General features: G+C 37.7%; 1 protein-coding gene across 3 annotated transcripts in view; it reads left to right on the top strand.

Annotated features, from left to right (window-relative positions):
• WDR26 (WD repeat domain 26) overlaps positions 1-14,904 on the top strand; it is a 33,662-nt gene that overhangs the window by 13,311 nt on the left and 5,447 nt on the right. For all 3 annotated transcript variants that reach the window (XM_080586393.1, XM_080586392.1, XM_080586394.1), the window contains 7 exons: positions 2,064-2,202; positions 6,269-6,409; positions 7,786-7,905; positions 8,729-8,874; positions 9,411-9,489; positions 10,070-10,199; positions 13,985-14,170. In XM_080586393.1, the coding sequence (XP_080442519.1) occupies positions 2,064-2,202; positions 6,269-6,409; positions 7,786-7,905; positions 8,729-8,874; positions 9,411-9,489; positions 10,070-10,199; positions 13,985-14,170 (941 nt within the window). The remainder of the gene's footprint in view (positions 1-2,063; positions 2,203-6,268; positions 6,410-7,785; positions 7,906-8,728; positions 8,875-9,410; positions 9,490-10,069; positions 10,200-13,984; positions 14,171-14,904) is intronic.

Genomic DNA, 14,904 nt, shown 5'->3' with positions numbered 1-14,904 from the left:
ATTTTTGAAAAACAACTGTTGTAGAAATTGAAACATCAGTCTTCCATTCTACATAAAGGGAATAGAAAAGCATCCATTTGGTGTTAAATTTAGAATTTTGAACTTCTTTATATACAATAGTAGATAACTTTATTAGATATTTTGAGTATGTGAACAACATGACTCAACTGTGTTGTGCTGAACAGAACAATTGGAAATAAAGCAGAACGAAAAAAAATCCCAAAACTTTGAGCTACGATAGAATCTAATTACCTAGACAAGAAACTGTTGAATGACTGCAGCATTATTTAATGTATTCTTTGCTGTTTGTGAAGCCAAACATGCTGGATTATTTCATTAGTTAGATCACAGCTCCCACAGAAAGTTCTAACTGGATTGTGAATAGCATGGTTCAGCATGGGATATATATGCACCAACTATATCAACTGTGCTTGCTACCCTTTCAAGGAACCTAAATGCCACCTTACTCTGAAAATTATGTGCTCCAGCATTACACTGCTTTTTTCCCATGTCTTTAAGAAAAGCAGCCAAGGTTTTAACCTTTACAATACAAGCACTTCTTTTCTATAGAGTATTTCTTTTAATGAACTATGCTGAAAAGACTTTCCTGAGACACAGTGTGCCCCTTGTACTTTGTATGAGTTATGGAAAAGAATCTTAGAATCTTTCCAGAAGGAATTGCTGCTCTGAGGAAAAACATTAACTTATTGTAATATGGCTAAATAATAATAAAACCTGTAGGTACATGTGTCTGTGTGAGGACTTGTCTAACTTCCCTCTAGGCTTCAAGGCAGACAAATTTTCTTTTATGCCTGGGGCTTTTTACCTAGGGCTCAGGGTTGTTCTAGCGACAATCAGCTCCTGGTCAGCTTAAGGCAGAATAAGGCAAAATAGAAGTCTGTCTACTCACTTTTTGTAGAAAAACATACCCAAGGAAGCCAAACACAAACATGTATATATACAATGCGGTTATCCTCATCTGTCATAAGACAGGGAGTGAGGAACAGCATGGTGGCTTAATGTTGCTCAATGGTCTTTAAGCATACACTAGAAAACACCTTCTAGTAAAAGAAAATAGACTAAGAGAATGTAGTCACTATATTTAGCAGAAGTTCCTGGTTTAAAAAGTATTTTCCAGGTGTCTATCAGCCTTGCAACCACCAAATTGCATTTTAAAACACAAATGTAGAAGTAATTTTTTTTAGGCTAGCTATCTCCAGTGATAAATGAAACCATATGTTCACACAGGTTATTGTTGTTACAATAACCTGTGTGAACATATGGTTCACATGGTTCCCTTCATGTCCCTGTAGAGTTGTGTTGCTTTGTGGTGGGCAACATAAAAACTCATCGTAAGACTGAACCCCTCTAGGATCCCTGCAGGTCAGAAAAAAGTGTCAATGATTAGGCAATTAACTTCTAGCCCATCTGAATGGGGGGGGGGGGTTGGAACTAGATGATATTAAGATCCCTTCCAACCCAAATTGTTCTATGGTTCTAGGTTCTATTTTGTTATGTTTAAAGTTGTATGTGGTATTCTGCAAATAAAGTATAAAAAACAACTTACTGCAAGATGACATTCAAGAAAAAGTTTCATTTTATTCAACTTTTATCTACAATTGTTTCTAAGGATTTTGCAAGATATAGCTCAAATACATAAAAAAAAGTTTACATGTAAATAAAATACTTCGTGTATGATTCAATGAGTATGTGGCTCTAGTATATTCTGTATGTCACAAAACTTTATATTAACAAGCTGTTACTGCCATAATGAGGTCAGTTTTATTCCAAGTCATATGAAGCAAAATGAATTATGTGAGGGGAAGAAGAGTAGCTCTAAGCTCTTAAGATTTGTTATGATTGCTCGGTGATAGGAGGTTTTTACCAGATAAGACGCTTCGTTCTGTGCTTATTTGAAGCAGCTGTTAATTGAGGACTTTCTAAGTGGTCTGGCTTCTAAATACATTTTTGGCTTGTTGTGTTTTTTCTAATCTAGCTAGTAAGAACTCTCTTTTACTGCTTTTCTTATTAACCTGTTTAATGTGTCCTTTTCTTTTTCCTAGGAAACAGTTCCCATGCTACACACAGCAGATACTAACGGAGCACTGTAATGAAGTGTGGTTCTGTAAATTCTCCAATGATGGCACTAAACTAGCAACAGGATCTAAGGACACAACTGTTATTATATGGCAGGTTGATCCAGTAAGTGTGCAGCATGTGTTAAAATGTGTATGACTTTGTGTCCCGTCCCGCCCCCCCACCCCCCCATCCCCTCCAATCTCAGCTTTCTCATGCTAGGATGGCTTGAATTTTGTAGGACAGGCTAATATGTACTGTAGCCTACTGACTAGCATATTTTTCTGGGATGTGCAAAACAGAAGATCACAGTCAATGTAAGTTAGTGAAGACATTTGAATACCTGATGCCCGAATGTACTAGGCATTATAGTGCCTGAAACATTGGCTGCCCTGGAACAGGAGATCCCTGTGCCCCTAACCAGCACTGCTACGTAGAGCTTGCTGGTGCCTTCCAGGGGAGCTTCTCAGCTTGAAGGCCATGAGAAGCGTTGGGTGAGAGTGGAAGGAGCATGGCAGTGATGAGAAATGATCTCTTTTAGAACTTCCAAGTCACTCACTAAGAGTACTTCAAATACGTGACTAAACCTCTTCAGTTATCCTGTTATTGCTAGAGTATTTGAGTTTAAATATCTATTTCACCATTTGTTACGTTATTTGAGTAATAAATTGTATGTGCTTAAGGTTGCATTGTTATACTACTTCGTGCTAGTTGCTATTGTATGATTTGCTTTGTTTTGAGATGAAGATTCAAACACTTTGCAGAATTCACTGACACACAAAGGTATACCCAGCCACTTCCATACAGACCGTGTTTTTAGTTTTTGATACTAACATGTGGTGCTATTCCTCTTGATATTTAATATCTATACTGATACAAGATTTATATTTCCTACCTGTATCTATACTTTTGTAAATAAAAGCTTAAGCAGTGAATCTAAGACTGTTTTAAATTGTTTTAGAAATATCTTAGAGTATTTCCGTATATTTCGTGACAACTGTGAATAAACTAGAACGTATGCATACAATATTTGAAGTTGTTAATGCTTGTAAAACACTATCAGAAATAAGATTCTTGGTTCTTAGTTATACATCTGCAGACTGGTATGCTAAGTGGAAGATGAAAGGCTTTTGCCATCCCACACTAGCTTTCAGTAGGATTTGAGAGCAGAAGTTGGTTCTTTTCTCCCACTCTGGGTTAGGAAGCTATATAATTTTGAGTCCTTTCTTCTTCTGTGAAGATAGGAGAACTTAAAACCTTTTTGCTTGTATATAATTGTTATATAGCTCTTAAAAATTAACAAGTGTTAATTTTCAGGAGTAGAACTGTTGGGGATTGTTTATTACTGGAGACAGTGTGCTCTGAGCCAAGAGATACGCAGCAGCGTAATCTGACTTCTGTACTTTGATTTTTACTGATTTTTATTAATAAACAGATCAATTTTAAGTAAATTAAGGATCAAATGATTTTGCTGTTGACTGTTACTTGACTGTAGATGCACATCTTCCTTTTATATCGGTGGGTTTTAATACACAACAGCTTGGTAGTATGTTTCATAGTGACTTCCTAGCTACCATCTAGTTAATTGAGCCAAATAAATGTTTTGTGAGTGTTTAGATTATTTTAACACTTTGGCCCATGGGTTTTTATGGGAACAAAATCAGTAGTAAATAATAGGAAAGCTGTATAGTGTTCGATCTTCTGTATTTGAGTGCTTTGAAAAAACAAACACCAAAAACCCAACAACTTTGAAACCATTTCAAAGAGGTAGACTTATAAGTAACATCAAGCCAGATAACTCTAATTGATTTCATATTTGCCAGAGCAAATTTCCTGTAGCAGTTGTTGACAATGTCTTTTGAACAGTTTAGTTTAATTGGGTTTTCAAGGCTTTTAGGCATTTAGAATTATTTTAATCTTTATATAAAGGATATAAGGAAGCATCCGTCCAACTCTAGGCCAGAGGGAGGAGCGTACTATTTTAAAAAAAGTATTCTTTCACACATTAATTACCATACTGTGAAAAGAATCCTTTTTTCCCCCTTTTTTTCCATCACCCCTTCCTAAGCATAACCACCTTGCTTCCTTGTTTTTTCTTCATTTCATGTCACTAACTTCTTATTTCTTTTTAAGACCTGTCTACATCCCTTATAAACTCTCTTATCCTGTGCTTCTGTTTTCATTTTCATTTGTTCATTTCACTGTTCTTATGCAGATTCAGCAGCATTAAATAATATCTTGAGTGAGCTAGGTTTGTGTGTGGAATGCGTTATTTGACTTACGAAGTGCAGTAGAATCTCTAGAGCACAAAGGATGGGCACAGCAGGCATATCTAGCATGCATCTTCTTCGATAGATCTCTCCTTTAACTTGTTTCCTACAGAAACTTTTCTTCTTCACTGCTCTAAAAGCTATTGATGGGTGTCTTGCTTTTCAACCAAGGACTTGCTCAACTACTGTGGACTTAAATTGATAGGCTGAATAATTTTTTGTTCTGCATAACAAAAATCTGGCAAGCTGTGTGTAAGGGTTAGAACTGCTGAGATTTCTTCTGGTGGTGGGTGGGAAGCAAAGTGACTAAATTTGGGGACGTTTGTCTGAAATACCATTGACTGCTGTTTTAGTGAGAGCAAAACAGGGTATAGCAGTTCTGCTGTATCTGGAGAAAAGTATGAGAGCAGCATGAGAGAGGGATAGTCCCAAGTCCTATTATTAGAAGAGAAATATGGTATGCATCCTGTTCCTCTTGCCTCTCCAATGAGGTGCAGTAGAAGTGGCAGTCTACCCTTGCACTGGGATTAATTTAAAGGAATGCAGCAGTTGCAGGCAAGCTCCGGGATGTGGGATGAAGTCAGATGTGACTCAGTTTCTTTGCAGATCAGTGCAGCAAGAGACACAGCAGTATCTAATGCAGACCAGGAATAATAGAATGAGAAAGGGGTTTTGAGGAGGTCCATGCATTTGCTTATTTCCTCTGTTCTTTGAAGATTATTCTTAGCCTACTTTCTATTGAGGAATTTAGTTTTCTCCCTAGCAGAACTATCAAAGCTGCAGGCTGACTGAGAATCACTGAATCCCTCGCAGCTGGTCCTAGGAAACAGACCTTTGTGTCAGACTGTTTCTCTGTTGATAATGTTCTTCCTATAGAATCCCAAGTCAAGAGGTGCTCTGCTGATTAATGCTAAAACAAAAGAAAGAAGAGAATTTGAGAAATCAAGCTACATTTTCAAATGAGTCGGACTCCTTTTTGGAGAAGTATGAGGTATAAGCAACACCCCCCCCTCCAATCAAAAAAAAAAAAAAAAAAACCAACACCACAACCACCTTTTCCAAGCAACTTCACAAAAATTATTGTAAGCAGTTTAACAAGATCTGTTCTATGCAGCATGTTTCTGTATTTTGGAAGCTAATGTATGGTTGTTTCACAGTATATAACTGTATTACGTTCATAAGAAGCTGCTTGAAAGTCAAGTTCCTTTGACAAGTCATCAGTAGAACAGTTGTAGTGTAAAGGTCATGTAAGATACTCAGCGTGAGAAAAGTATGCTTCATTCACTAAGTCTGGCAGAATGAAAGCACGGCTTGCTGTAGTCAGCATTTAAAAAAAAACACCTCAAGTGTGCTTTTAAAAATATTTTTCTGTAAAACCTTTTTCTTGAGCAGCACACACAAGATACTCTCAAGATACAGTTTATAGAAGCATTAGTACTTGAAAGTTTTCCCTTCTCAGCAGCTGTGAAGGTTTTGGTTAATTCTGTTTAGCCATAACAATTTTCCAGCATGATTATGCTTTACGTTTAAGAACTAACTCAATTCCATACAATATGGGTAACAGTACTTTTATAGTCCAGTAGATGTATAGACTTGTTTTAGCATATGAGGTTTCTGTATTAACAAGTATAATTTAATGTACAACTCTGTACAGAATGACATTTTGCAAGTTCCACGTTCAGAATCATGTAGGTATTTTGTTCTAATCTTTCAAATATTCTTGTTTTGCACATCAGATTTTATCAGCTTTCACTTTATGGTCCTACTCTGTAAACAAGCAGCTGCTTTTTCAGTGAGGACTTGTTCATGTGATTGACAAAATGCAAAAAGCCAAGTGTCCATGCGGTACTCGGACACACTGTATATGTGAAGTTAGTAGGAGCTCGTTTCTATTGTCTCAGCAGAATCTCTCTATTTTTCAGGATACTCACCAGCTAAAACTACTTAAGACGTTAGAAGGTCACGCATATGGTGTCTCTTATATTGCTTGGAGTCCAGATGACAACTATCTTGTTGCCTGTGGCCCAGATGATTGTTCTGAGCTTTGGCTCTGGAATGTACAAGTAAGTGGTGACTAAGAGTTAAAAAATAAAACTTTGTGGTCAGCCTACTGCCTTTTTTTTTTAATAAATATATATGTGTATATAAAAAGCATGAAGGAAGTCACTTCCACAAAACTTGCTGTGCAAAGGTGTAAGCGTAAAGAAAAGAGACTGATGTTCCTCTCTCCCTAATTTGAGAAAAACTGTATCAGTCTACAAATTCTGTACTTGCTTTGTACAGATATTGAAAATAGGGTTCAAGTCTGATTGCATGGGACTCTGCAGCAATTAAACGCATCTCTTCTAGTTAAATCATTTCTAAGAAGGGATTGCAGAAATTCCAAGGCTGATAGAGAACTGCTGAAGAGAAAAACAGGAAATCAAGAGAAAGAGATAGCAGAATTATCATCTAAGGGGAGAAATTTATTGCTGAAGATTTTAACAAGTAGCAAAGTAAAAGATACTATTTTTATTTTGTGTATCCTTCCCAGTGGTACTAGTGAAAGGTTCACAGAGGATTAGATTTCAGAAGTTTGTCTTTCAGTCAAATACTAGGGCATTTGGCTAGTTCTTCTGACTTCCTCTATGACTTTGGAAACCTTTTCCCGCTGTTGATTTTTATGGGCAGCTGGGCTGATATAAAAGCATCCTCTGCCTCAATTGCAGGCTATATAGTCTTGTGCTGTCTTGGACTCTGAACTAATTTAGAAACCTAGAAACAAAAAGTTTCCTTTTTTCATCCTTTGAATGCCTTTTTTTTTTCTGTTTTAATTAATTAAATTGGCTTAGTGAAATAAATTGGCTTAGTGGGGAGAACTCAAGCTGGCACAAGGGAATAGAGAGAAGCCCTTACTGTTTTGGCAGTGGTAAGCCATTTGTTGGCTCTGTGTATTGTGAAGCAGCAACGTTATGAGCTGGAGTGAAAGTTAAATTTTGGCATGGAGAGCTTCAGCTCAGGGAGCAAAATGTTGTAAATATCCTTTTTACTAAATTGTATTTTTGTCGCCTCTGTTTTCTTTTGGTCTACTCCTGCCTTCTCACTTTCCATATTTTATTTTTTTACTTGTCTCTTCTTATACTTATGTTTTCTCCCAACTTTTTTGAATTCCCCTCTTTAAATTATAATCTTACAGTTGTCTGACATACCGACTACTTCATCTGTCCTGATCTGAGGGGCAAAAAATAATCCCTAAATCAAATCTGAGGTCACTGGAAATACTGTGGTAGCTCTTGCCCTTTTATTGCATTATCCATAGATTTTGTGCTGCTTTTTAACAAAACTGTTTAAATTTGTGTACCTATAAAGCCTGTGTATGTTAGATAAAGTTATCAATGTCTTTTGGGGAGAGGGTTCTCCTGGCTGGTATAAGACCTTGCTGCCTCTGTTTATTTTCTAGACTGGGGAGCTGAGGACAAAGATGAGCCAGTCTCATGAAGACAGTTTAACAAGCGTGGCCTGGAATCCTGATGGGAAGCGTTTTGTAACAGGAGGTCAGCGTGGACAGTTCTATCAGTGTGTAAGTTCTCTGTATCTGTCCCATTGAAAATAAAGCTAGAAAGAAACATTTTGTCACAGTCAAGTCTGAGGTTCTATTCTTTCTTGTGTGTGTACACTAAAAATTAACTTGATCTTCAGAGATAAGTTTATTTTTAAAACAAAAACAATCTGATCCTTTATAATTCATAGAAGCAATACATGAATGCTAGTGTTTGAGCAGTGCTTCTGTTTCTGTGTAATAGTTAGAAGGGTTCAAGAATTTTTTGCAAAGAGATTCCTCTGCTGAAAGGAGGATTTGTAAGCTGGAATTTGGTCATAACTGCTCTAGAAAATATGCTAATGAAAACGTTTCATGTTTATTCCTTTGCCCACAGGTGTTGTTTATTCCACAGAATTTTGACTATGTCATTCTTAGTTTTTTGCATGCTGTCTTTGCTTAGTGCTTAGAAATCGGAAATCCTCAATACATTAATAGAGTTGATTTTAGATAGTGATTTGAAGCCTTACCCATAATCTTGATTATTTGTCATCTGAATTGGTGTTCAGAATGATGCGGCAGTATGCAAACCTCACACATTGCACGAATGAGCTTGTGGATCTGCTCCCTGACACGAAGTAGGTTTTTTTCCTGTCTGGTAGTGCAAGGAAAGGCATTCAGAGCTCTCCAGAACTGATACCTACAAGAGTTAACACAAATCATGTTTTAATTCATTAAGCCCTCTCTGTTAAAGGTTAAGATTGCTTTCTGTAGCAGCCATGTGAACACAAAGTAAAAAAGATACTTGTCAGAGAACTCCTCAGAAACCTGACCCTAACAGTTCAATTTATTTTTTTCTAATCAGGATTTAGATGGTAATCTCCTTGACTCCTGGGAAGGGGTGAGAGTACAATGCCTTTGGTGCTTAAGTGATGGCAAAACTGTTCTAGCATCAGACACACACCAGCGAATTCGGGGTTATAACTTTGAAGATCTTACAGACAGGAACATGTAAGTACCTCTTTCTTTGCTTTTGAATTCCTAGTTTAGTGTGAGAAAGGGTTTGTGGGGCAGGATGAGAAATAAGTTCTTAAAAATGCTCTCAGTATTAAAAGAAGAGGAGAATAATATGGGACAAGAATTAAGTGATTTTCCAGTTGCAGCTAGAAGCGTTAGATCAAATATTAGAAATAACTTTCTATGCACTGGCATAAGTTTCTTCTCAATGTTTTGGCATCTCCACCATTAAGAGATATCTTTACCTCACAATTCCTGACATATTTTAGTAGGTCGTGTTTTACAGTTAGGAGCTGTATTTGAGCCTTCAGGTCCCTTTTGGTCTTGGGGTTCAACATAAGTATTAGCAAACTAGCAAACTGTTGCAGTCCTGGCTTGTATTGACATTGAGACATACCTAATTTCAAATTCAACACTGTCTCTACCTGATAATAATATTGCAGTGACAGGACATACCTTTTGTCTTGGTGTACGTTATTCTTTGATTAAGTGTACTCTTAACTTAACATTGATGTGTCTTACGATTTCAGAGTACAAGAAGATCACCCTATAATGTCGTTTACTATTTCAAAAAATGGCCGCTTAGCTTTGTTAAATGTAGCAACTCAGGTGAGTTGGTGATAATAAATGGAAATGCAAATAAATCTGCTTGCAACTACTAACTGTTTTTAAATATTTTGATGGAAGTTGGAATATTTGCTATTATCCAGTTGTATTTATGTAATATGAGGCCTTAATGTTCATAAATGTAGTGTGACATTCTCTGACAAGAAGGCAACCTTACTCTTAAGACTGGGTTTTTGACTTTTATGGTAAAGGTTTTGATACTATGAAAAATGTACTATTAAATCTTAGTATCTGGCAATAACATTGAGAAGCCAGGTGCAGCAAGAATTGTGGCAGGTTATGTTGGGGGGTGTGGAGTAGAATTAGTGGGGGGGGTCATTTGTTTTTAGTTTTATTTCTACTATGGGAATCTTCTGTGAGAATAGGAGTTTTCAAAATGGAAGGGACCATAGACTGGAAGTTAAAGCTAGTAATTTGGTATATGTTTACTTTCTTGATCTAGTAAAAATACTGAAGTCAGCTGAAGTAGTATGTTTTCATTGTGTTTAAACTCTTCTAATGTTTCAAAAGAATGCAATGGATAATATTTAATTAAAAAATCATCTGTACTTCTTATTCCCAGGGAGTTCACTTATGGGACTTACAAGACAGAGTTTTAGTGAGGAAGTATCAAGGTGTTACACAGGGATTTTACACAATTCACTCGTGTTTTGGAGGTCATAATGAAGACTTCATCGCAAGTGGCAGCGAAGGTAACATCATCCCTTTCTGTGCAGAAAACTAGAACACTTTATCCTTCCTTCCTATACCTTAGTTTTATAATGTTGTTGCTTGCTTTTAGAGATGACAGCTACTAACTGGTTCATTAAATAAGTTTGAGGGTCACTGAGATTGTAGCATACTTCAAGGAATAACTGTGTGTAAGCAGAAAGAATCATTTGAGAGAATGGTGCTAGTAGAAAGCACAAACAAATCTTTTGTGTACTCCTGTAAAGCATCTGAACTGTTTTAATTAAAAGTGGGTGGGGTGTTCTTGAGGGCTTTTTTTATTTTTGTGGTATGACTCTTAGGCTTATGGTTTGAATCAGAAATACTTCTGGGGAGTAACATCTTCATTTGCCCTGCTGAAGATACAGGTGTGGCGAGATGATTTTAATTTCAGTAGATTCAGCTTCATTACAAAGTAGTTATCTCAAATTAGGCAGTTGTTGACGCTGTCTAGTAGGTTTTCTTGGTTATCAAAGGCTTTATGGTGTGTTTTTATTCAACTGTCTGTGGCAAGAAAAGAAATTAGTTAACAGGTCATGTCTGGAATTGATTTGGTTCTGTCACTGTAGTGCCATCACCAACCATGGAGGTCACTTAATTTTCAAGCCTATGCAGGGCTAAGAATTACACTTGAAATATGTATGTAATCACTGTTAGTACTTTGTAACTCACAGCTGTTAGGAAATAGTGTTGCCCAGGTTGTTACTACTATCCTTTTTTTTCTTTTCCGTTTTTTTAAATAGCAAATATGTCCAAAATTAAATTTCACTCTTTACCACTGGAAGATAATGACTGAAGGACAGCACTTCCAATTCAGTGTGAACCTCTTCATGGTTGAACAAAATTCTTGGTTTGGGGCCTTAGAACCAGAAAGTTCAGGATTTGTTTAGAATCATAAAGATGTTGTGAATGTGTAGGTGTGAATACTACAGTGCACCTATCTTTTTTTCTATTTATTTATTTAGATGTTTGGTGTTTAAAACCACCCAGCACTGGTAGAAGCTGAGGGTACCTTACTTAGATTTGGACTACCTGAGGCTGTTGCCTCTGTGACAATTTGTAACTGTTGAAAATGTGGCTACTCAAAAAACCCCTCTCTATGTTTAAACAAACAAAATAAAGCAATGAAAGAAACAAACAAGAACATAACAGATTACATTGTCACGACCTCTTAAATTTAGGAAGATGACTTGTCAGCTACCTAGTTTTTTTTCTAACGCTTTCATCAATAGGAAGAAAATGGAGGTCTCTTTCTGAGAAGGAAGTTGACCACTGCCTTAATCTAGTTAACTGTTTTGTGTTTTTTTCCAAAACAAAATACAGGCATTCTGACAAGCACCAAAATACTGGTTTGTGTTTAGGCTTTGATTCTCCCAGGCAGCAGAGGCTTGCGTGTCCAGTGTTAAAGCAGAGAGTGAATTGTGTTGTTTGATGAATAGCATGGATATTTAGTCTCTTGAAATCGTAAGTGGAATGTAAACTCAACCAAAATGTTTGCATACATGTGTATATAAAGGTGTTGTACTCAAATGAGCTGACTCAGCAGAAGACAATTAAGTTATCACATGATTCCATGATGCTATTCTAGCAGGTAGGTCAGAGAGCAAGTTTGTTTTGTAAGGGGTCGGGAGGAGGAATAGAGAAAGATTGACTTGTTTGCTAAGTCTTCAGAATGACTTTCTGCATTAAAACCATCCAAGTAGATGAAAATACTTTAATTCAATATGTTAGTACTAAATACTAAGCTTTTGTGTAATGCTAGTGGCACATACTTGTTCAGTTTATAAAGATATGTTTGGAATATTCCAAAGACATTCCTAGAGAGATCAATCTACAGGTTTGTTAAAGGCTGGTAATCTACAGTTGGAAAAAAAATCTTTACTTAGTCATTTATTCTTAAACGTGGTTGGTTATAAAATGCTTAAAAAACAAACAAACAAATGCAATGGAGTGTTTGACTCCACTATTCTAATTCTAGTATTTTGCTAGAAAATGATTAAAAGCTTCCTATCACAAAATGAGATCTGTGGGATTGTTTATTGCATCTACTTTAAGTACAAATCAGTATCTTGAATACAACACAAGAATTAATTGTCAGACAGTAATAACTTGCGATTTCAGACATTGAGCTTTGTTGTCATCACTCGCTTGCTCAGTTTGCATTTGCAGTGGAATATTTTCAGGTATTCAGTACCAAGATGCATTTCATTAACTGTAGAGCTGTGAACTTCATAGAATATTAGAATGGCATGGGTTGGAAAGGACCTTGAAGAACATCTAGTTCTACTCCCCTGCCGTAGGGAGGGATGCCATCCACTAGATCAGGTTGACCAGGGCCCCATCCAATCTGACCCTGAACACCTCCAGGGATGGGGCATCCACAACTTCTATGGGCAACCTGTGCCAGTGCCTCACCACACTCCGAGTGAAGAATTTCCTCCTAACATCTAAATCTCCCCTCTTTTAGTTTAAAACCATTCCCCCTTGTCCTGTCGTTCTGTTTGAGTACAAAGTCACTCTCCGTCTTTTTTATAAGCCTCTTTTTAAGTATTGAAAGGCTGCAGTGAGGTCTCCCCAGAGCCGCCGCCTCTTCAGGCTGAACACACCCAGCTCTCAGTCTTTCTTCATAGGAGAGGTGCTCCAGCCCTCTGATCGTCTTCGTGGCCCTCCTTGGGACCTGCTCCAACAGGTCCATATCCGTCTTGGGGGAGGGGTGGGCCAGACTTGGATGCAGCACTCCAAGTGGGGCCTCACAAAGGCAGAACAGAGGGGAACAATCACCTCCCTCACCCTGCTGTCCACTCCTTTGTTGATGGATGCAGCCCAGGATGCAGTTGGCCTACTGGGCTGCAAGCTCACACCACTGGCTCATGTCAAGCTTTTCCTTCCCTGCAGGGCTGCTCTCAGTGAGTTCTTCTCCCAGCCTGTGCTGAGGTCTGGCATTGCCTTGACCCAGATGCAGCACCTTGCACTTGAACTTGTTGAACCTGATTAGGTTCCCGTAAGCCCACTTCTCAAACTTGTCCAGGTCCCGTTTGATGGCATCCCTTCCTTCTGTTATATCAACTGCACCACTCAGCTTGGTGTCACCCACAAACTTGCTGAGGGTGCACTTGTTCCCATTGCCTATGTCACTTTGATACTAAATAGCACTGATCCTAATACTGATACTTGAGGGATACCACTCATTACTGGTCTCCACCTGGATGTAGAGCCATTGACTGCAACACTGGGTGCAGCCATCCAGCTAATTCCTAATCCACTGAATAGTCTACCCTTCAAATCCCTCTCTCTAATTTAGAGATGATTCAGGATGTCCTGTGGGATACTTAGGTATTACTCATCAGCACTTAGTGGTTGTCAATATCCTGCCTTAATACTTGTGACTTTATAATGCGTGTACTAATCTGTAAATATGATTGTTTAAAAAAAATAAATCTGCAAGCGTTCCTTTTGAATAAGGTTACTACCCCATGTCCTTAATTTAAGAATAGCTCAGTTTGTCTTTTTAGGTTATTTGCATTGCAGTCGAATGTTTTTATTGCAAGTTTTTGAAAGGAAGCATGCCCCTTTGTGGTAGAACCTTGCCCATATTCTTTTAATCATTTTTAGAAGAAAAGTTTTTAGTGCTGTTGCACATTCAACAGATGTGGGTTTTAGAACTGACAACATTAATGTTTTTTTACGTGTGGAAGTGCTATTTGATATGACAAATTGGTTTGTGCGGAGCAATGTTTCTCATGTTTTTTAAAATGCATGTTTTGTTTAGATCACAAAGTATATATTTGGCACAAGCGCAGCGAGCTGCCAATTGCGGAGCTGACAGGGCACACGCGTACTGTTAATTGTGTGAGCTGGAACCCGCAGATTCCATCCATGATGGCCAGTGCCTCTGATGATGGTACTGTTAGAATATGGGGACCAGCGCCATTCGTAGACAACCAGGATATTGAAGGTAAGAGTGTGTGCGCATGCGTGTATGTTTTCTAATCACTAAAAATGTATGTCAAAGGCAGCTGGTTCAGTGGATTTTCTTTGTCATAAATAGAATAGAAAACTGCTTGCAAGTCTTGGGTTAGAATCATTGCCTTTACAAAAAGGCCATATAGAAAACTGTGGTGTCAACTGAGGCCATAGTATTTTGTTAACTAACTTAGGTAGGCTTCTTAGAAATGCTGCCTTAGATGCTTTAATTGCATGCAGTGTTACTAAAATTTGAGTAGTGCATTCTGACCACACTGGAAACCAAATAGTGGTGTTAGTGTTTATAAAAGTAATCTCCAAAATGTGGAGAGACTGAAATTTTTCCACCCTAAAATCTGTACGCCACTGATTCTTTCCTAACCATCTGATGTTATCTGTGTCCAGGAGAGCGATGCTTCTTAAATAAGTGCAACTTTTTTCCCTGTCAAAATGCACACTTTTTCCCAGCCCTTCTTACCTACCCCCCTAGAACTATTAACAAGATGACGACGAGGGGATTGTTCTGCAGCTTATAGGCTTTTGTAATTACACATCCAATCTCATGCTAAAAACTTACAGTGAATACTAAGCATGGACGTGAGTTCAAGGGGAGCCTGAACAAAATAATCAAGGAGAAATCCATGAAGTGTGAGTAGACGAGTAAACACCTCTAGTTTAGAATGTCCGCTAGATGGAAGTGGCTGAAAGTTGGAAGGATGTTAAGAA

Source organism: Anser brachyrhynchus (genome assembly GCF_964034855.1).
Source record: "Anser brachyrhynchus genome assembly, chromosome: 3".
NCBI classification, from domain to species: Eukaryota; Metazoa; Chordata; class Aves; order Anseriformes; family Anatidae; genus Anser; species Anser brachyrhynchus.
The sequence above is the reverse complement of the archived record's forward strand: the minus strand, read 5'-3'. Positions and strand labels throughout refer to the sequence as shown.